General features: G+C 54.6%; 1 protein-coding gene across 1 annotated transcript in view; it reads left to right on the top strand.

Annotated features, from left to right (window-relative positions):
- The window catches only part of UMODL1 (uromodulin like 1), a 63,123-nt gene that overhangs the window by 27,320 nt on the left and 13,984 nt on the right, over positions 1-21,819 (top strand). Inside the window, exons 8-16 of the mRNA XM_082393529.1 lie at positions 1,064-1,176; positions 2,565-2,784; positions 8,105-8,242; positions 9,349-9,945; positions 11,013-11,270; positions 13,340-13,452; positions 16,174-16,387; positions 19,003-19,140; positions 20,834-21,153. Coding sequence (XP_082249655.1) covers positions 1,064-1,176; positions 2,565-2,784; positions 8,105-8,242; positions 9,349-9,945; positions 11,013-11,270; positions 13,340-13,452; positions 16,174-16,387; positions 19,003-19,140; positions 20,834-21,153 — 2,111 coding nt within the window. The remainder of the gene's footprint in view (positions 1-1,063; positions 1,177-2,564; positions 2,785-8,104; positions 8,243-9,348; positions 9,946-11,012; positions 11,271-13,339; positions 13,453-16,173; positions 16,388-19,002; positions 19,141-20,833; positions 21,154-21,819) is intronic.

Genomic DNA, 21,819 nt, shown 5'->3' with positions numbered 1-21,819 from the left:
CCCTATTTTTTTTTTTTTAAGAAGCTCGATTCACTTTAAAGGTCTTAGCTAATTAATTTGACATTATTAAATGCTTGCTATGTTGGAGGCCATAGAGATTATCGTAGCAGTGGAGACCCAGGGCCTCACGGTAAGTCCGGATTCCCAAAGCACTGGTGGATACTGACCTCCCGAGAGGCTCTATGATGTGGGCAGGACCAGGGCCTGGGAATCCCGGGCCCTAAGGGATACCCGTTCCTCTTGCTAAGGTGGGAAAAGGTTCAGAGGGGCTCCCATCTAGAAATGTACGCTATACAACGTTGGTGTCATTTCTGGGGCTGTGTGCATGCAGCGGTGATAAACTCTGCCCCACCGGCCCGAAGCTCGCTGGCTGGTGGAGAACCAGGGTGGGACAAACTGCGAGTGCCTTTAGATCATTAGAATTTAGATCATTGCTGCAGGATCTGCTGTGGATGTGGGTATCATTCTTGGTAACGAAAGAGACATGCTCCCATGTCCCATCTTGAATCTTTTCCAGCTTCACTTAGGTCCAAAGAAAAGGACACTTCCCTTACAGGTTGACCAACCCTATCATTTTGTCCGGGACAGAGTAGGCTCTTGAGAGGTGGGACTTTTGGTGGGAAAATTGGGAAGTCCCAGAGAAATCAGGATGAACTTGTCACCTGAGTGTCAGGGGCCTGGCTGGGGCGTGTGCTTGTGATTGAGGCCAAGGAAAGCAGCGGCCACACTGGGTGAGGAATTGCTGGAGGGGCCTTCGTACCCTACATGGCTGGTTGAACCCCAGTTCCCGCTGGGGTGAGCCATGTGGCATATGTACCTTGTTCCCCTGCTTTGGCTCTAAAAGCGTGTGTTTATGTCTGAGTTTCCTTCACTCCAGCGCAGAGGCATATATTCCTCATGCTGATTTCCCCCAATTTGGCTACTAAAACCTAAGACTCATGCCTCAATCTGTTTTCTAAAAAATTCCCCTCCAAAGAGTAGGGGAAACTGGAAAACACTGACGGAAAATCATGTGATTCGTGCTCACCGGATTTCAGCTAATTTGTGTTGCCATCTGTCTCAGAGGCCCGGGTGTTCGAAGTCAAAGTCAGGATCCTAAACCGCAACGTGACAGAGGGGCTGCTGGACCGTGGGAGCCCCGAGTTCCAGAACTTCTCCCAGCAGCTGCTGCACGAGGTAAAGCCCGGCAGAGGAGCTTTCAGAGAGAGTTGGAGCCAGAAACCCGCCCTGAGCGGGTGTGAGACAAGTGCCCCTCACCAGGGCTAGGGAGGGGCCAGACTCAAATCCCACCATCATTGCTCAAAATGCCCCCTTTTATGCATGACTTAAAATAGGTCTGGGGCCAAACCAACTTTGATTCAAATGGGCTGGACCACTTGATGGCTCGGCTGGGTTTTCTGTAGAACCTTCTGTTTGGGGGACCTGGGGCCTCTGTCCTCCTTCTCTGGGGCAGCTTCATTGAGTAAGCATTTACCAGTGATCAAAGCATCCATTCTTCCCTGGGGCTGAAGGCAGGCACCAGCATGAGGCTTGGGAGAACCAGGCCAGTAGCAGCTATCATCTATCCCGGGACTGGGTCAGAGACAAAGGATGCCCTCACTCACAGCACAGCAGGCGGCACGAGCCGCACGTTGGTGCCAGGTCCCCTGCTGGCCCCCAAGTGCCACGGGGGTGATGCAGAGGGAACCCGGTGGGTGACGCACGTGCAGTGCATCTGCATCACAGCTGAGGACCCCCACGCAAACCTGCCTAAACCTTGCTCCAGAAAGAGACGTTATCTTTACCACATCAGACGGTGAACAGATCTGCTCTGTGCTCTGGACGGGGCCATCCTCTCTCTCTCCCAAGGCTGTTCATCATACAAACGTCTTGGAAAGATATTCTGGAACAAGAGGGCAGTTCAGGCTTCTACTTGCAGGATGTGTGGACATGGGAGGGACCGAAGGAGGGCTGCTTCTCAATGTTCACTTGCAGAGAGGGGTTGGTTTTTGAACTTTCCTGGAGAATTCTCCCTTGTTTCTAGCAGTAATTCGCCTGTGGGTGCAGGAATGGTGTAGGAGGAATGTGGGCGAGGCTTGGGTCTCCTTGCTCGGGCACAGGTGGCCCTGATCACCTGGCTGTGCCTATGCTTCCTGGGGATACAGCCCAGTGGGAGGGGGGGGCAGCTCCGAAGAGCCACGGGATTGCTCCTCTCGGTCCCTCAGCCAATCCATCAGTCAATCCAACCGTCTCTCTCACACACACATTATCTTCGCACCGGTTTCCAGGGCACCCAGAGTGGGCCGTGCATCTAGGGCTGCAGGACGGAGAGCCGCCTGTCATGGTCTCTGAGTCCTTACCAAGACCGACCAGGCCCGGCCCACTGTCCCAGGGCTGCAGTGAGCGGGGGGGTAACTCTGCTGTCCCCAGAGGGGGGTGGCTGGGCGCCTCCTCTAGGTCATGAAGAGGACACGTGGATTCTGTGCACCATCCATGTGTCACACCCGGGGCCCCGCTGACCGGTTTTGAAGACTTTGATGGAAAAGTCTGCTACATCTGAGCATCTGTTGCCTCTTCCGGGCCAGGTTGCAACCTCCTTTCCGCCGGCGCTTTCTGACTTGTACCGAAGAGGGAAGCTGAGGATGCAGGTCGTGTCTCTCCGGGCCGGAAGCGTGGTGGTGAGGCTCAGACTGACGGTGCAGGACCCCGAGTTCCCGGTGGGCGTGTCCACGCTGTCCCCCATGCTCCCGCCTCTGTGGGCGAACACCGTGTTCCAGGTGGACCCGTGGGAGACGCTTGTGCAAGGTGGGTCCTCCTCCCCGTGCCCAGGGTGTCCCGCCCCGATGCCCTCCAAAGCCCAGGCTGCGTTAGTTCTGATCAACATTCACTTTGTTCCAAAAGATAAAGCAAATGAAATTTGAGTCCTTATTCTGTGTTCTTCCATGGGAACTGGGGCCTAGGGCTGCCGCCCCGAAACTGTGAGCCCACCTGTGTCCCACACCTCCTATTCCTGATGGGAGAAGCACCCCTCGGAGCTCAGGGACGCTTATTCCCTTGGATGGTGTTTCTCAGCTGCCACCAGAACCCAGGGTGGAACCGGGCTGGAGGGTCCACGAGGGGCACGAGGACGGGAGCTTACTGTGTCTGCATCGGGGCCCAGCACAGCCTAGCTGCGGTGCGCCTTAACATGGAGATCTATTTCATTAGCCCAAAGGCTTGCAATTTTACTTGGTGATACAGGAAGTCACAGATTAGGGAAGAGGGGGGAGAGATGGAGAAACAGAGAGAGGCGGGGAGAGGGGGTTGGGGGCAGGGGGGCAGTGAGAGAGAGAGAGAGAGATGGGGAGAGAGGGGGAGACAGAGTCAGATAAGACAGAGTCAGAGATAAGACAGAGACAGAGTCAGAGATAAAACAGACAGGGACATCGAGAGACAGAGAGAGGGGGAGACGCAGGGGATGCAGAGGGGGCAGTGAGAGACAGACAGAGAGACAGAGACAGAAAGCTGGCACGTCAGCAAGGTTTTGCTGTCAAAGCAGGGATGAAGTTCCCTCGTGCGGTGAGGGCACCACAGTCTCTACATCAAAGAGCCTGTCTGGGGCTCAATCTATGCAATGCGCGACCCCCCAGTGGAGCAGGTCCCAGAGTGAGCGCTGTCAACTCCTTTGAGCTCCGTCGCCTGCCAGCTTGCTGTCCCAAGCTCCCCCAACCCACGAACGCAGGGAAGGGGCCGCGGGAGTGTCACACCTGAAGTCACACCTGGGAAACACCTGCCTGCTGAGCCTGGGGTCCCTCTGTCATTCACCCCCTCGGGGATGGAGATGACGGCGGCCCTCTGCACCTGGTGGGCCTGCCTGCCTGGGTTCAGGGGATAAGTGCCGGGCAGACACCGGGCAGCCTGTGGGTGGCTCCTCGGCCTGCACCCCCAGGGCCCACCTGAGACAGATCTGAGCCGTCGTCTGGAGATCCAGCCCTAACCTCGAGGTGCTTCCCAGCCTCATCCCCTGGCCCCAGGGCTTAGGTTATTCCAGAGCTTTGTCAAGTGATGCTGTGGGTTGAATGGTGGCCCCAAAAGATAAGCACACACCTGACTTCAGACGTGACCGTATTTGGAGGAAGGGTCTTTGCAGATGAAATTAAGGATCTGAAATCATCCTGGATCAGGGTGGGCCCAAAGTCCAGTGACAGTGCCCTTAGAAGAGACAGAAAAGGAGATGACCCAGGGACCGTGGAGGAGACCACGTGAAGATGCAGGCAGAGGCGGGAGTGATGCAGCCACAGGCCGAGGAGCCCAAAGGGCCACCAGAAGCCGGAAGAGGCAGGAAGGACCCTCCCTGAAAGCCCCAGAGGGCGCCCAGCCCTGCCAACACCTTGATTTTGGACTTTGGCGTCTAGAACTGTGAGAGAATGAATTCTGTTTTAAGCCAGCTTGAAAGCTTGTGACAGTTTGTGATGGCAGCCTCAGCAAACTCACGCAAAGGAAGAAGAGGTGCCCTGCATTGCTAATATCCCAGGGTTCATCATTCTGAAGCCCCCCCCCCCAAGAAGTTCTGGAAGTATCCTTGGAAGTTGGGAGCCCCCAGCAGGCCCTCACCTTGCAGCATCCCTGAAAAACAGTAGGCTGTTTGCTTAACATTTCGGAGCTGAGGGCCGTGGTGGGAGGGTCGCCCAGGGCCATGAGGGGCCTCGGCTGTTACTGGCGGACGAGGCGGCTCTGCCCTGCACAGAGTTCCCTGATCCAGAGCCCCAGGGGCAGCCCCCGGGCCGCAGCCCTCACCCGGGGAGGCCCGAACCCAAGTCCCCCGCCTTCCCCACCGGCCCAGAGCCCCCAGCCCCGCAGTCACAGCCGGGGAACTGGAGAAGCACATTCATTGTTATTCTGCAAAAATTCAACAAACCGCAGCACAGAAAGCTCCTGTCCTCAGCGACGCCCACAGAAATGGTGGTGTTGGCACTGCTGAGCTTTCCCGGGTTATCTGGGAGCTCTCGCGTCTGTGAATCGACGTGTCCCAGCAGCGTGGCGGTCATGTTGTCACGACCTCATCTTCTCCCCGAGGCCCATACCACCCCGCCCGGCTCACTGGGTGGCCACGTGTCCTGGTCGTCCTCCTGGGGGGCCGTGCCCCGTGCGGGGAGGTCCAGAGCTCAGCAGCAGCCTGGTGTCCGTTCCTGCTCACACTGCCCGGCGGGCGGGGGCCTCACGGGCCAGGCTGGCATCCCAGCTCTGACACCCCCTCTCTGTGGGTCCCTGCACAAGGCATGTCGCCTCCTGGGCCTCAGTGTGCTCAGCTGAGAGACAGGAAGATTGACCCATTCCCCCTGGAGGGTAAATAAAGGGATCCTGTGGGGTTAGCGGGGTGCCCGGCGCACGTCTGACAGCACTGCCGACATTTCGCTTTAACTCTTCTCTAGGATGCCCTTTCGTATCTCGGGGGAGTTCTCAGGCCCGGAAGGTCCTGCAGTGTCCCCGAGCCCTCACCTTCCGTCCCTCCTGCCTTCCCTTCACTCCCCTTGGATCTCCCACCCTCGCCCCTCCACTTCCTTAAAATCTGCTCCGGAAGGGCCGTCCTGCTCATTTGCTCCAAGCGCAGACAACCCACTGTGCCTCCACGTGCATCTACGTGGCCCCTTCGTGCCTTCATGCTCTGTGCAGATGCCGGCCAAACGAGGCCTGATGGCGGCACTGTTCTGTGTGAGGGGTTCCCCTGGGGTCATCACAGTACTGGGGGGCCGCGCCCTCTCTTGTGACCTCAGGACTGGCCTGGCCATGCTCCCCGAAGCTTCCAGTCGGCCGCGCACCCCTGACAGCATCCTAGACGCAGTGGACCCTCCTGTCGCCTCTGTGGGCGGTGGGAGACGGTGCATGAGCAGGGAGCCTGGCCCCAGGACGGTCACCGTCCGCCTGGCCTGCTGGGCTGGGCTTGCTTTCTCCAGACTCGGTGGCACTGCCTTTGGTCCAGCCTCTGTTCCTGCCACCGTTAGAACCCAGTTCTCTGTGACCACCTTCCTCCTTGAGTGAGAATCTGACTCTGGCCCCCAGGAAGGGCTGAGGGCTCCGGCCAGGCTTCACTTCCGAAGGCCACCTGGGCCCCAAAGACAGTTTGGGGCCTCCCGCAGAGCCTGCCTTTTCAGGGATGGGGCGGCTTATCCTTGGGCCTCCCTGCCTCATTCCTGGGGGCTTACTTGTGCCAGGAGTCCTGGCTCTGTCACAGCTGCCCCCTCCTCCGGGAAGTGAGCTGCATCCTCATCCCAGCTTCAGGCCCGGCAGGAGCAGAGGGCAGGTCCTGCACCAGGAGCTGGTCCACATCCTCGTCTGGCAGCCCAGGAGGCGCAAAGGCCGCCTGGCCGCTCTCACAGCTCGCAGACCCGCCTCCCGCTCTGAACCCAAGAACTGCCAGGCCTCGGGCTTTTGTACACGACAAAGCAGAGCTGTCTGCATCTTACTCAGACTTACCCCTGAGCCACGTGCTGGCGGAGCGAAGCAGGTGGGGAGTCACCTCCCCAAGATAACTTCCAGTGCTCTGCGGTTTGAGCTCAGGTCTCCACGGGGACTTCCGCTCTCCTCGTGGCCCTGCTGCCCGGCCGGTCTGGCTCCAGCCCCGGCCTTAACGCCCCAGCACTTTCGAGCCACCTGGAGGTCAGGCTGCGCTCCAGGGCGATCTGGGTCGGGGTGTAACTGCTGCATCAGCTGATGAGTCTGCTGGGCTCGGTGGGGGCTGCTTCTGTGAAGATCACATGAAGCAAAACTGAAAACCACAAGACGGGCCTCTGAGCACCGAGTGGCAGAGTTTTCTCTGCACGAAACTGGACTCATGTCTTATCTTGACTTGAAGTCCAGCCAAGTCCGGGCTTCGCTGGCGCCCTGAGCCTGGCTCGGGGACCCCGCCTGCAGCTCTCGGGAAGCCTGGTAGCCACTCCCCAAGGGTAACCTCACCCCGTCGAGGCACCCAGCCTCCCCAGCTGGCAGATGCAACTCTGTTAACAGCCACCTGCTCTCCTGGGCGGGGATGGGACAGGCAGTGACCCGTAGAGCCGGACCTGGGCTGAAGGATGGATTTCTAGAGCCGTGGGAAGACTGCCCCCCGACCCCCGGCTCCTCCCAGCCTGAAATACAGGTTGAGTATTGATTCCTTAAGGGTTTATTTTTATTTATTTATTTTTTATTGGAGTAGAGTTGATGTACAATGTTATGTTAGTTTCAGGTGTACAACAAAGTGAATCAGTTGTACATATATGTATGTCCACTCTTTTATTAGATTCTTTTCCCATACAGGTCATTGCAGAGAATTGAATAGAGTTCCCTGTGCTGTACAGTAGGTCCTCATTAGTTATCTATTTTATACATAGTAGTGTGTATATATCAATCCCAATCTCCCAATTTATCCCTCCCCTCTTTCCCCCCAGTAACCATAAGATTGTTTTCTACATCTGTGACTCTATTTCTGTTTTGTAAATAAGTTCAAGTTCAGAGGCCGAGAAAGGATGGTGGTAGGGGAGGGTTTGGGGGGATTTATAGGGCTGGGGGGCTCTCTGAGCCTTCCTTGCCCAGGTCAGAAGGGTCAGGGCTTCCCAGGGGCACGGGGCTTTGGGGTCTCTCACAGTCATTTCCCAGACTCGGGGAGGCTGTATTTACAGTCGTCCTATCTGTGTCTTGGAAAGTTCATGTTATACTAACTGGATACCTCCTGGCTCAGTTACTTTTCTGTTTCTTTCTTGAGACACTAAATATGAGAGGATGTTGGCACATCAGAGGGAAGAGAAAGCACCTTATGAACAAAGAATAAACAAGAGGGGAATATATTCACACCCGTGGGTGCTGATACCTCCACAGGAATCCCAACGTTCCCTAACCTCTGCCCCCAGATCAGCCAGCGGTGGAGGTGGGCAAGGGCGGGCTTTCGGTTCGTCGCCTTGGCCCAAGTAGGAGCTTCAGGGAGGGCTCTGCACAGGGAACCCCACCGCCAGCCCCGGTGCTGGATGCCAAGGGCTTCACTGACGCCCTGCTCCATCCTTCTGGTCGTTCGCTGCAAAGACGGTCAGCAAGAAGTTGCCACCATCTAGCTCTGCTTGAGCAGCCTCCGGTGGTTCTCTCACCCGCTCCCGTCCTGTCTCTTTCCTGCCCACAGACTGGGACGAGTGCGCAGACAGCCTGGAGCACGACTGCTCGCCGGCAGCCCAGTGCATCAACCTCGAGGGCTCGTACACCTGCCGGTGCCGGACGGCCAGGGACGCCCACCCCTCCAGACCGGGCCGGGCCTGTGACGGTGCGCCCCGCCCCCAAGCCCCCAGCTCTGGGCTGAGCCCCCTCCCTGAGGACCTGGGGTGGACCAGCGTCGGCTTCCCTCAAGCAGCGTGGGCACAGTGCCCAGGGCCCACCATACTGTTAGGGGCCCATGAGAATGATTTAATTGCTTTTAAAATCAAAAGAAAAAAATAATCTAATAACAGTAAATATCAATTATGAATCTAGTCTTTATACCAATGCTGTTTGAAAGTATGATTTTAAATTATTTTTATGAACGAAAGGGTCAGAGAAAGTCATGATGAAACCCCTGGGGGCAGGGGTCCCTCCCTGGGTGGGCAGGGGTCCCTCCCTGGGTGGGCAGGAGCCCAAGATGGTGTAGGAGCCCCGGTGAGCGTGGAGAAGGCCTTCATGTGGGGCCTCTGAGCCCCATTCTTGGCATGTCTCTGCCCCAATGTTCTGGTGGCCAGGTCTGATCAGCTTGTTGGGGCTACCTGGCGTGAAGCAGGAGGAGGTCATATACAGACGTAAAACGCTGTGATCGACTAGCAATGTCTGCTCTGGACACAGGGTGGGCAGCAGAGGTGCTCAGCTACCTGTTTGCCATCCCTGCAAAGGCTTTCTGGCTGGAAGAAGCAGCAGAGAATGGTTCCCTGGGAGAAAGCCTCTAGTCCTTAACTACTGTGTATATTGTCCTGCTTCCTAAGACCCACACAGCTTCTCTTCTCCCACCCTTTTTCTTATACCTCTGTCGGCCAGCAAGCTGATAAGAGTGACCAGAGCCTAGCCCCACACTGGGCACACATTTGGGGGAAATTATCCCAATTTCCCAAAGGCCCGTGGATCCATGTTCCATCTGAGGCCTGCAAGAACCAAGTCTTGTGTTTATGTCCTGGTTCTGCAGCCTCCCAGGTGGACCCCCTAATCTCGGGGTCACGGCATCCTCACTGATCAATGGAGAGGCTCCAGGCCTTCCAAGAGAGCTCTTAGGAGACCACGAGCATGGGCCGTGTCAAACATTCTTAACCACCCGTGGGGATAGCCTGTGCCCCCTCTTAAGGTCACCTGGGGGGGCTCTTGACCAGAGTAGACCAGATGTCCCGTCTGAGAGAGGATGTGTCTTGGCAGGTGATGCGGTGAGCCCCACGGGTGGTGCGCCATCTCCGGTGACAGGCGAAACAGCCCCAGGTCCCAGCACAGAAACAACAGCCCTGGGCCTGGAGACCCCCGCCCTGTCCCCCAGCCCTGGATACCCGTGGGGCACCACTGCAGCAGGCCAGGCCTGGACCGCAGGGCTCCCACCCAGGAGAGGGGTCAGCGGCATGCTCGGTCATGGCAGGAACAGCACTGGGCAAGCCGTGGAGGAGGAGGCCAGCGTGGCCCCGGGCCTGGGGACCAGCCGGTGGACGGCCAGCAGGGTGGCTGGCACCACCTTCTCCTCCCGGGCTCCTGGGCCAACCCACAGCTCCCCTCCTGGGGCCATGGACAGCCTACCAGACTCCCCTGGATGGTTGCCCCCAAACTCCACCACGGAGCCGCCCTTCCGGCCCGCTCCTACCCAGGGCCCCATGGACCACGTTGAGTGGCACGCCAGCCTCCCCACAAGGGACACACCGCCAGTACCTCTGGACCCCACATGGCCAAAAAACTCAGACCCTGGACCCTCCGGCTCCCCAGACCTGCCCTCGGCCAACACGCCTGCATCTCTGAAGACCCCAGCCTGCGGTGAGTGGCAAGAAGGGTGCGTCCCAGGGGCCACGTGGAGCTGCTGGTGTGTGAGCTCCCTTGGGCAAAGGCTCACGCAGTCGTCCAGTCCAGGGCAGTCCAGCAACACTGGGTAGGGCAAACCCAGCGCAGTGCAGCTCTGTCCCCTGGCGGTCAGTAAGGGTGAGAACTTGGTCTCCCCACTTTCTCTCCAGCCCGGCCCTCCCCCTTCCTAAGCCTCCCGGTTGCCAACAGCTGGAGCAGGAAGCTGGGCATGTGTTGCATTAAGTGCACTGAGCTCGGGGCACATCCCCCCAGCAGGGTTGGGCCCCCAACCTTTCTGTACCTCCCCGGAAGTTCTGTCCCCCCCTCAGCCTGCTGCAGCTCCCCCAGCAGCTCTGTACCCTCCCAGCCGTACTGACCCCCGGCAGTTCCACATTACCCATTACTTGTAGAGGCTTGAGCCATCACCAAGACCCCTGGGTGATACCCCAGGAGACAGGCAGCCGCTCTGTGCAGGGAACGGGTCTGGCCCTGCGACTCCCACGGAGGGAGGTGGCCTTGGCATCCCTGTGTGAGCTCACTGAGCTAGCCTGGCCCTGGATTGCATCCAACTGTTAAATGCAGCTCCGTGGATGCATTTCCTCTGCTGCACAGTGCTAGATCCAAAACTAAGCTCTTAAGCCCATGTAAATCACACAAGTCCCCCATAGCAATGGTCTGTAGCCAGCAAAGCCCACCATGCTGATTCCTTGGGAAGTCTGCCCAGGGGTTGAGGGGGGCAGCCGCTCTGAAGGAGCCGCCCAGAACCTGCTCAAGAAAACTTTGTTTCCAGAGGTCCCGGGACCTCAGGGGTGGACACAGAGCAAACCTAAGGGGCAGGGGTGCCGTCCCTGGGAGCCCAGGGCTCAGGGGCTGTCCAGGGACTCTGCATCCACGTGTGCAGCTGGCAGCTGGGGGACTTGACTCTCCTGGGCTGGCCTCCCCTGAGGACTCTCATGTCCCCGAGGAGGGGGTTTGGTTCTCCTTCCTGTCTCCTGGGAACGTTGGACTGATTTTAATCAGGGCATTTATATTCCACTTCTCAGCTCCCATGCCCATCAGAAGGGTCATCGTCTCCAATGTGACCAGCACGGGCTTTCACGTGGCATGGCTGGCGGATCTCACCCTGCGCCCCACTTTCCAGCTCACCCTGATTTCTGCGCGGACCCCCACTGTGCACCTGGAGACCCGGAACGCAAGCCTGACACTGTCTGGCCTAGAGCCTGGCGTTTTGTACCTGGTGGAGATCGTGGTCAAAGCATGTGGAAAAGAAAGTGCCAGAGCCCACCTGAAAGTGAGGACAGGTAACGGGCTTCAGAAACGCTTTTGCCATTGGTTCTTAAAGGGAGGAGAAAAGGCATGAAAAAGATTTTTGGTGGGTTAAGGTTTAAAATAGCTGCATGAACTTGTGGATGTTGGGATTCCATTTTCCTCTCAGTGTAGGAATGTCTGGCTCACTTCATACTCAGCTGGTGTCCAAAGGCCACACAGGAGGGGGCTTATTTCAGGGACAGGTGGTGGACGAAGAGGCTGCTTTGCAAAGCGCTCCAGACTCTGCAGAGGTTGCAGACGCTCGCTCATCTGTGTCCTCATGGGTACGTGGCAGGGAAATGGGTGCAGTGCTGGTCTATCCATTTCCTGTGACCATCCTCACTCCTAACAGACCTGGACTTGGCTTTCAGGAAGGATGATGATGGACAGATCTGTGAGTGCCCCCCTCCCCGCCCACTGAGCCTGGGGCTGCAGAGTAAAAAGGAGGGGAGTAGAACTGAGCAAGTCAAACGTAGCCTCTGATAAGGTGGAGCTGATCCTTGTCGATAGTTATATATTCAGATAAAATTCCTCTTTTCTCCTCATTAGCATTTGCCATCCACATACCTTCTTGAATGTCCAGCTTACCTGAACAGCCAAGGGCAGACCTGATATTGCAGATTAGTCCTCAAATCTTGGGCAACTGTCTAAGAGTTGATAACACTGGTCTTCGAGATGGGGTGCACATCCCTTGGGAGATGCCTAAGATGACCCATTGGGGGATGCTTAAGTCATAAACGTTTAGAACTTCTTTTTATATGCTTGAAAATACGAATTAGCTGTGAACTGGGAAATTAGAGAGGAGATGTGGGTGATGAAGGCAAGTGCAAGTTCATGGCAGGCTGGAGAAGTGGAGGTCGCTGCTGGCCGGACGGTCAGGCAGGGCAGCCCTGGGGGAGAGCTGGTGCTGGGCTTTCGGGTACATCTGCCATCTGAAGGTCTCACCTGTGCTTGGAGGGAGGAGTGGCCCGCGCTTCTGTGTGACCCCAGCCTGAGATGGGTCCACATCTGCTCTCACTTGTGCACCTTCCTGCTCCTGATGGCTTTTAGGTCAGGTCACACTCTCCAGTTGTTGTGAGTCTGGACCGGTGGCCCTCAGGCACAGTGACAGCCATGATCCCGAGGATATGGGGTTTGGGGTTCATCCAGGAACACATAGTGGGACAGCTTTGTGGTCTGTCACACATCTGGGCAACACGCTCCTGGGAGAGGGACACTCAGACCCAACAGGACAATGTAGCCTTCCTCCTTCACTGCCCAGAATACCCCGCACATAGCAGGGGCTTCACAGATACCTGATGAATCACTGAACAAGAACTGAGACGGCTGCTACTCGGGACCCAGCATGCAGCGGGGCGATGCTCCTGGACCACGTACTCCTAGAAGCCCTACTCGGAGGGAGAAGATTCAGATGAAACAGACCAGTGCGAAGCAGGCAGAGGCAGGGCTGTGGGGATGGCGGAGGGAAGAGTAGGACCTCTGGACGCTCTGTCCTGAGCTGTGGGATCCAAGCAGACACGTGGCAAGGCGACACTATCTATATCCTGGTTTGCCTGCACAGCTGGCGTACAGCTGAGCCTCGGCATCATTACCGGATCGTGCCTCCTTTCACTCTCAGAGTTATCCCGGGTTGCTGGTGAATTACGTGGCCACTTCGTGCACAGGTAACGGGGAGGAGCGGCCCGTGCGTGTGTGACCCCGGCCTGAGATGGGTCCACCTCTGCTCTCACCGGTGCACCTTCCTGCTCCTGATGGCTTTTAGGTCAGGTCACACTCTCCAGTTGTTGCCACACTCTCTCCAGGCAGGCAGGAGAGAGACGCAGGGGTTGAGCTGGTTCCGCGGCCTCCAGAAGGGTCTCCCTCTGCGCCCAGCCTCTGTCCCGTCGTCCTCCGGAGCTGGGGGCTGTGTCTGTGCGTACCAGGTGCTGTTCCTTCTTTACAGAGTGCAAATCAGCCTCAGTTTGATGTTCTTCCTGGCCAACGTAAAAATACTGTTATTAAGATAGAGATGGTAATCTGCTACCTGATACCATTGCAAACGTGTTTATTCTCCATCCTGCAGCGGCCCAGAAGCTCAGTGGAAAAGTCAGAATAGCAAACGTCAATTATTCAGAATCCTTCCGCAACGCAAGCAGCAAGGAGTACCAGGCCTTCCTAGAGCTATTCTTTAGGATGGTAAGTTGGTGAAATCGGTCCTTATTTTCTCTTGGGATGTGAAGGAGGGAGGTGGTAGCATCCTAGTGGCAGCCAAATGGGACCCAGACCTGAAGGTGCTATAGACTTCTCGTTTCCGAAGGAAGCTGGGACTTCCAGCTCTGGTGTGGTGCCTTTGTGTCCTGGATCTGCCATTAGACAGACACATCAGCAGGTGGGAGACACACCTTTTCCTCTGCTGCATGCTTACTTCACATCATTTCCTGTTCAGTGAAACTTCTTTATTGATGTGGGATCCCGTAGAGCAGAAAGCCTCCACCGGCCTTAAAAAGAAAAAAATTTAAAAATTGAGATCTATTTCACATACCATAAAACTCATGCTTTTAAAGTGCGTGATTCAGTGGTTTAGACTGTATTTGCAGAATTGCGCAACCATCACCACCAGCTAATTCCAGAAAGTTTTCATCCTCTCAGAAAGAAACCCATTAGCTCATCATCTGTCCTTCCCTCTGCCCCTGGAACCAGATATGTGTTTTCTGTCTCTATGGATTTGCCTGTTCTGGGTATTTCATAGAAATGGAATCATACAATATGTGACTTTTGTGTCTGGATTATTTCACTGAGTATAATGTCTTCAAGATTCATCCATGCTGTACCAACATCAGAACTTCATTCCTTTTTATGGCTGGATAGTATTCCATTGTATGGACAGACCACATTCTCTTTATCCATGATCTATTGATGAACATTTGGGTTACTTCCACTTTTTGGCTATTGTGAATAATGCCACTATGATCCGACCTTAAAAAAATTCTTTTTCCTACTCTTCCTTGCAGTGCCCTCCGCCAACCCACTGGCATTCTTTGGGATGGTATATTGTTACAATTTAGTTAGAGGAGCAATCTCAATATTCTTTTTGCTGGTGGTTAGATTACCCTTTGATGAATAGAGAATGCACTTGTCATGATCTTGTTTGCATAGAGGACATCTCATACATTTTAGCTTTTCCTTGTTCTGGGGGTTTAAGACGCAGACTAGAGAGAGCTCGGCAGCGCCACCTGTTGGTGGAGTCATAACACGGTGGCGCCTTAGCCTTAGCAACGCTGGTGGCCGCGCTGTTTGGTGATTCCGTTCAATCCCATTAGCGTTCCTGATAAAACAGTCATGCTGCCTCCAGGAACTGCTCCACTGGGACTCCTCTGGATCTGGAATCCTGCTTTATTTATTCTGAGGATCTGGGATCCTGCTTGATTTATTCTGGGGATCGGGGATCCTGCTTGATTTATTCTGGGGATCGGGGATCCTGCTTTACTTATTCTGAGGTCCCCAGCTTCTGGCCCAGTGTGTGGATTCAAGAGCTGTTGATGGTTTGATTCATATGTATATCAAATCTTCCTTAGGCTAAATGATAGTTACACATCACATTAAACAACAATATCAAATCTTCCTTAGATTAAATGATAGTTACACGTCACATTAAACAATAATCACTGAAATCAGTTCACATAGCTCTGGTGGTCACATGAGGCAGCTTCAGTGCTACCCTAAGTTCCTTGATTAATCTCTCCTTTTTAAAACTTTTCATCTTTTGCCTATTTAGGGGGACAGTTTTTGTCTGTCTAGAGTTTCAGGATAGCAAATAATTATGCAACTTAACACCTACATAGGACATTAGGACACATTTTGGGAGGTTGTGGGTTAATGTGTCACTTTGTTCTTTGTCAGTTCCTAGCAACTGACAGGAACAGTTCGCTGAACAGTTCGCTCAGTTCGCTTTGAGACTGGCTCGAAATGCAGATAAAAGTGATATTAATCCAGGACTCTGGCAGATCCCTCTCTGGAAATCCCAGAGAGAAAGAGAGACAGAGAGAGAGAGAAGACCAACTCTTCCAATGATAAAGGTGGCAGCCATGTGACTGCAGGAGGCTCTGGGGTCTCCTGGGCATCTGCACCCTCTGATGGGTGACAACAGACTTGTTCACACTGGCTGTCCCAAGGCTGGGAATCCACGAGCCTGTGCCTTGAACCTCATGCAGTTCAGATGCAGACCAGGTTTTCTCTCTGACTGCAAACCGTGGAAGTGGGCTCTTCCATAGCACATTTGCATTATATGCACAACTTAAAGCTCATTACAAGATTGGGTACCTTTCTGGGCATTTTGGCCATGATGGGCTAGAATGGAATAATATGGTGTGTGATGTAGGATTCTGTCCAAATTGATGGAATAATGAACAAGGCTTTTAGAGGCAGGAACTATCTGTCTCAGTAGGGTGCTCACGGGGAAGCAGTTTTCGGAAAGGCAGCAGGAAGAAAGGAAGGGGAAGTGTTCTGCAGTATGCGGGTCACAAGGACTGTCCTGGAAAAAATGGAGTTGGGGAGGTGGTGTCCCTCCCTAGGACCACTTGCTCAGCCCTGCCCTCCGGGGCTCTGAGCTAAGAGCAGCAGATCCTAAATGCCGCTGTGAGCCCCCTACCAAGTTATAAGCCCCGTAGCGGGGGGGCTTTGGTACTTAGCCCCACGTTGACCGGCTGGCTCTGGTTGGGGGACAGGGCTCCGTGTCTCAGACCCCACCGGCATTCGTGCTGGGCCTGGGGACTCGGCAGCACTGACCTGTGGCCTTGACATCTTTCCCAAGGCCAGCGCTGCCGCTGGCTGCAATCCCCAGAGGAGCCACCTTAGGACGAGGACCCCGTTTTCCTCTCTCGGCACGCGGTTCTTCTCACCAGACCTGTTTCTCTAAAGGTGCGGAATTCCTTGCCAGCCTCCATGCTTCAGCACCTGGACACAGGTGGGGTGCAGGTGGAAGTGACCCGCATCTCCAGCGGCAGCGTCGTGGTGGAGTTCAACTTGCTGGTCATCGCAGACGTGGATGTCCGGGAGGTGTCTGCCACGTTCCTGGCCGCCTTTCAGAATGCCCCTCTGCTGGAGGTGGTCGGAGGTGACCCCTTCATAGCGGGTAGGCAGAGGCTGGACCCCGATGGCGGCTCACGCTGCAAAGGAGAGGCAGTGAAATCCTAGCCACTGGCTTTGTTTCTGAAAGACGCGCCTCCTCTTGAGGGCTTCCCTGCATTAGATGAGAATGTGAAACAGATAGGACCCTCATCTCTCTTATTGCTCCTATGGTTTTTTTTTTTTTAAAAAAAGGGTTTAAGGGTTGAAAAATCTTCGGGTGAACCTGCAAAGACTCCTGGGTATGTTGCAACCTTTCTGCAGGCTGCGTCCTGCCCCTCCCTCCTTCGCTGCTCTTGCATGGGCTGAGGGCAGACAGGTCCCTCTCTGCTGTCAGACTTCCTCCCAAGCACAGTTTCCAAGGAGATCCTAGGAAAAATAATTGAAAAGAAAAGCAGGGAGAAAAGGCAATTTAGAGTCTCTTCTCATATTGTATTAGTCAGCTGGAGTTGTAACAAAATACCACGGATGGAAACAACAGACATTTATTTTCTCACAGTTCTAGAGGCTGGGAGTCCAAGTTCAAGGTGCCGGCTGATTTTGGTGAGGGCCCGCTCCTGACGTGTAGGCGGCCGCCCTCCTGCTGTGTCCTCACATGGCCTTTCCTCTGTGTGTGCAGAGGGGGAGCGCTCTGCTGTCTCTTTTTATAAGGACATCAGTCCTATCGGATCAGGGCCCCTCCCTAACGACCCCAGTTAACCTTAATTATCTCCTAAGGGGCCCACCTGCAAATGCAGTCACACTGGGGGTCAAGGCTTCAACACACAGATTTTGAGGACACACAGTTCAGACCCTAGCACATAGCATGCCTGAGAATAAACGATAAAAGGCTTATAGTTATATGTGTGGATAAAATCAAAGGCAATATAGATGAATATTTTTCTGATCTTTGGAATGAGAAGGGTTAAGCCTGCAGAGGAAAAGCCTGGACTCTTTGACTCTATAAAAAGTTAAAACTCTCATGTCAAACAAAACAGTCACCATTGTAAAGCAAGCAGTGAACCAAAAAGTAATTTCAACAATCTGATGAAGTATTATATCCTAAATAAAGAGCGATCACACACATTGGTAATAAAATACTAAGAACCCAATAGACACAGGCACAAAAGACCCAAATAGACCATATGTGAAAGATGACTCCCACGCGACTAACAAAGATGGAAGAATCAAAGGCATTCCCATTAAAATGAGTTACTCTTTTTGCCCATCTACAAGGAATTTTTTTTTTTTTTAAAGATAATCCTGATAGCGAAGCAGCCCCTGCACACAGCGCTGGGAGAATAGGATTTGCTCACACTTCCTGGTATTTGTCAAGAGCTTTAAAAATGTTTCATCCACTTTGTTTTTTTGGTTTTTTGGTTTTTTTTACTTTGCTTTTTTGTTTTTGTTTTTTTAATTTTTAGTGGAGTACAGTTGATGTACAATGTTGCATTAGTTTCTGCTGTACAGCAAAGTGAATCAGTTATACATATATACCTATCCACTCTTTTTTAGATTCTTTTCCCATGTAGGTCATTACAGAGTATTGAATAGAATTCCCTGTGCTATACAGCAGGTCCTTATTAATTACCTATTTTATATCTAGTAGTGTGTATATGTCAATCCCAATCTCCCAATGTATCCCTTCCTCACCCCCTGGGGAACCATAAGTTTGTTTTTTACATCTGTGATTCTATTTCTGTTGTGTAAATAAGTTCACTTGTACCAATTTTTTAGATTCCACGGATAAGCTATATCATATGATATTTGTCTTTCTTCCTTAATGTTTTATCCTGCTTATTGCATGTAGCACACGATCATAGCACTTATAGGACTCCATCCTAAGGAAACAGAACTCATGTGGACTATAGTTTACATGCAAAGACATTCTTCTCAGTGTTACTTTAAAAGCAGAAGATTGGAAATAACCCACAGTCCTGTAATAGGGAAGGTAGTAAGTCAATTTTGGTAATCCATGCCATGGACTGTCAGGCAATTATTAAAAATGAGGTTTGCTGAGATAGAAAATACTCCTGACCCAAGGAAATGGGATGGAAGCAGGACTCACATTTGTGTATAAAACGTGATCTTAGCTGCATTGCAGTCTGCCTTTCAAAAGGCTGGAAGGGAATACACCAACATGCAAACGCTTACACCTGGGAGGTGGCCTCACGGGGGGATTTTATGTTCTTTGCTAAGCTGTCCTGGTTTTTATCCATTTTCTGCAATAAAGGCACATTATGGTTCATAAGGTAAGTAATTGAGCTTAGAGATGAAAGCAAGTGTGTGCCGGGGTCCGTCTGCCTGATACCAGGGTCCAGGTGGGGCCCCTTGGTCTCCTGGTCTCCAGGGAGCTGAGGGGATGCTGAGCTGCCTGCACCCTCCCCCCCTCCCATCCGCCCCCATCATCCTCCTTCCAGAACAGCCCCTGCAGACTTCCTGCCACCCGCCTCCCACCCCCATCCCCGGCAGAAAATCGGGGTACCGCCCTGTCTCCCGAACCCTGCAGAACTGGCCATCTTTGCTATCATTTGATAATTTTAACCTTGGTTCCCGAGATGCAGGCTGCCTGTAACAGTGGGCAGAGCCGCGATGCTCAAGCCTCCTGTGAGGGTTTCCTGTCTTGTTTCCTAAACGCCGCAGATTACGATGAGTGTGACAGCGGGGAGGACGACTGCGCCCCGGGCTCCTCCTGCCGCAACAGCCTGGGGTCCTTCACCTGCAGCTGCGAGGGAGGCATCCCCGACCTCCCCGTGGAATATTCTGGAAGACCCTGCGAAGGTAATAGTCTCAGGATCCCTTGTCCGGAATACGCTCAGATAGCCTGTTCTTTGAAGGACATTCATCCCCAAAGTGCGTCTTTTCTAAACGAGATTGGCATGTTTTTATGTCTTGGGCAAGTTTCCGTGTGTGTGCACATGTGCAAGCATGCATACGTGCACACGTGCATGTGTGTACACATGTGTGCAGTGTGCACAATGCATATGTGCACAATGCATTGTGTACACACGTGCAAAATGCATATTGCACACGTGCATGTGTGCACACATGTGCAATGCATATGTGCACAATGAATGTGTGTACACACGTGTGTACCGTGCATGTGTGTGCACATGTGTGCACCACGTGTGTGTGTGTGTGTGTGTGCACATGCCTGTGCCGCCCCATCCTTCCACATCCCTCCAGCCTTCTGGGCGGTGCCTCATCTCCGAGTGTTTCTTCTGATGCCCTTGATGAGAAAATACACACATCAACTCAGGTGCGTCCTCTCAGATGCTAAAAGATGATCTTGCAAAACATACAGCCTGTGTGACAAATGACACATGACATGGAAACGTTTCTACTCAGCCCCACTGTCCACACAGCACTTTTCCCATTACATGGGGCCTTCGTGGATTCACTGTTGACCCTGAGATGGCCCCTGCCATCCAGGGATCTGCGGTCAAGTAGAGGAGACAGATGCTTATAGGAGTGAACACAGTGTCTCAAGGAATATGGAATATGCTCTACTTGAGGCAGAAGCAGGAGGCCCTGAGGAGACTAAGTTGTTTCAGTCCCATGAGTGTGGTCAGGGAAGGCTTCCTGGAAGAGGTGTCTTCGAGCTAGTCTTAAAGGATGGCTCAGACGGCACCAGCAGAGGGGGCTGTGGTGGGGCAGGGTGTGGTGAGTGGGTACAACAGTAAGAACAGAGCTGTTGAAGGCGGGCATGGTCCAGGCACGCAGCGTGGTCTGGCTGCCGCGTGGTGCCTACAGGAGATGGGTGGGAGAGAGGGGGAGCACCCCGCCCAGCGAGGCCGGGTGAGGCCAGTTGAGAAGGCTGTGAACGCCACGAGCAGGGGTTTGGACTGCATCCTGGGGCCGGGAAGCCAGGTGAGCAGCATCTTGAGATGAGAGGGCAGATGCCGGGGTGGCAGGCGGCAGAGCCGGGCCGTAGAGGAGGCTCCGGGAGGGCTGAGGCCTGTCCTAGGTCTGCCCTCCGAGGACGGTGGATGCTCTTACAGAGCCTCGTGTTCTTCTAGAGGTCGAAACCCAGCGTGCTTTAGGGAAGCAGGAAGCTGGAGTAGGAGCAAGGGACGCAAGGATCCAGAAAGTAAACTTCATTAGCCCAGTTTAGAGATAAGACTCAGGGGCCCCCAGGGGTGATGGCTGATCCCAAGCCCAAGGGTTCAGCACACGCCCAGTGTCGGCCTGGGAGAGTCTGGGAGGGCAGGGGACCCCTCAGTCCCCCAGCCACGGGGGCCACGGTGAACCAGGGCAGGCCCAGCTGCTTGGGCTGGCAGGAACATGCAACACGCATGTGTGTGGCTCTGCTGGCACATGCGACCCTGGTGTGCGCTGCTGCAGGGTGCAGGGTGGTCCACCTGCTGTCTGCCCCCTGCCCTGCCCCCGCCCTGTGCCACCTCGCTGGCCAGGCTCACATGGCTGTCCCAAAGCACAGACCCACGCTATGCCTTTGTCTCCTCGTGCCTTGCAGGCGACTCTCCTGGCAACACATCCCAGACCCCCGGCCCAGAGCAGCCCCCTACCCCAGCAGGACCTGGGGCCTCCTCTGTGCAGGGTGCCCGCCCAGCCCCCCAGGGCCTGTCCCCGCGGCTGAACCTGACCGGGGCCGTCAGGGTGCTCTGTGAGATCGAGAAGGTGGCCATCGCCATCCAGAAGCGCTTCCTGCAGCAGGAGTCCATCCCTGAATCCTCCCTGTACCTGGGACACCCGTCCTGCAATGTCAGCGACCACAACAGCACACACGTGATCCTGGTGACCGCATGGGGCGAGTGCGGAACCGTCGTGCAGAGTGTGAGGCCGGGCTCAGACCCACCATGGGGCGCGGGGAGGGGGCTCTGGGAGTCTGGATCTCGATCCGGGGAGGGTCCGCATGTGGCCTGGGGGGCCGGGAAGACCCTGCACCCCGAGGCCTCCAACTCTAAGTGCAGGAGGACCCAACCAAGGGTTAGAATAGGACCGAGCTCTCACCGGGGACCAGGCTGCACCCTGGTGCAGGGATTCTGGTGGAAAGTCAGGGTTTACAACAGCCTCCCAGTGATTTTGATGCACAGGCGGGATGGAGAGCCAGTGGGGGAGGAGAAAGGGCAGGAAAGCCGGGAGCCTGTGTGTGAATGTGTGTGCCTGTGTACATGTGTGCACGTGTATGAAAACATGTTCGTGTGCATGTGCGTAGGTGAGTGTGCGTGTGTGCATGTGCGTAGGCGAGCGTGTGTGTGCGCGTGCATGCACGTGTATAAGAATGTGTCCGTGTGCATGTGTGTTGGCGAGCATGTGTGTGCATGTGGGAGTGTGTTTGTGAAGAATGTGTGAACGGTTGTGTGTGCCCATGCATTGGTGGGGATGCGGGGTGGCTGGAGAGCCGTGGCCCATCCAAAATCTCCTTACTTGAGGGCCTTTCCTCTATGGCGCAGTGTGGGGAGTGGGCTTGTCCTGGCCGGGAGGCATTCGCATCTCATG

This window comes from Balaenoptera borealis (genome assembly GCF_965194805.1).
Source record: "Balaenoptera borealis genome assembly, chromosome: 5".
Taxonomy (NCBI): domain Eukaryota; kingdom Metazoa; phylum Chordata; class Mammalia; order Artiodactyla; family Balaenopteridae; genus Balaenoptera; species Balaenoptera borealis.
The sequence above is the reverse complement of the archived record's forward strand: the minus strand, read 5'-3'. Positions and strand labels throughout refer to the sequence as shown.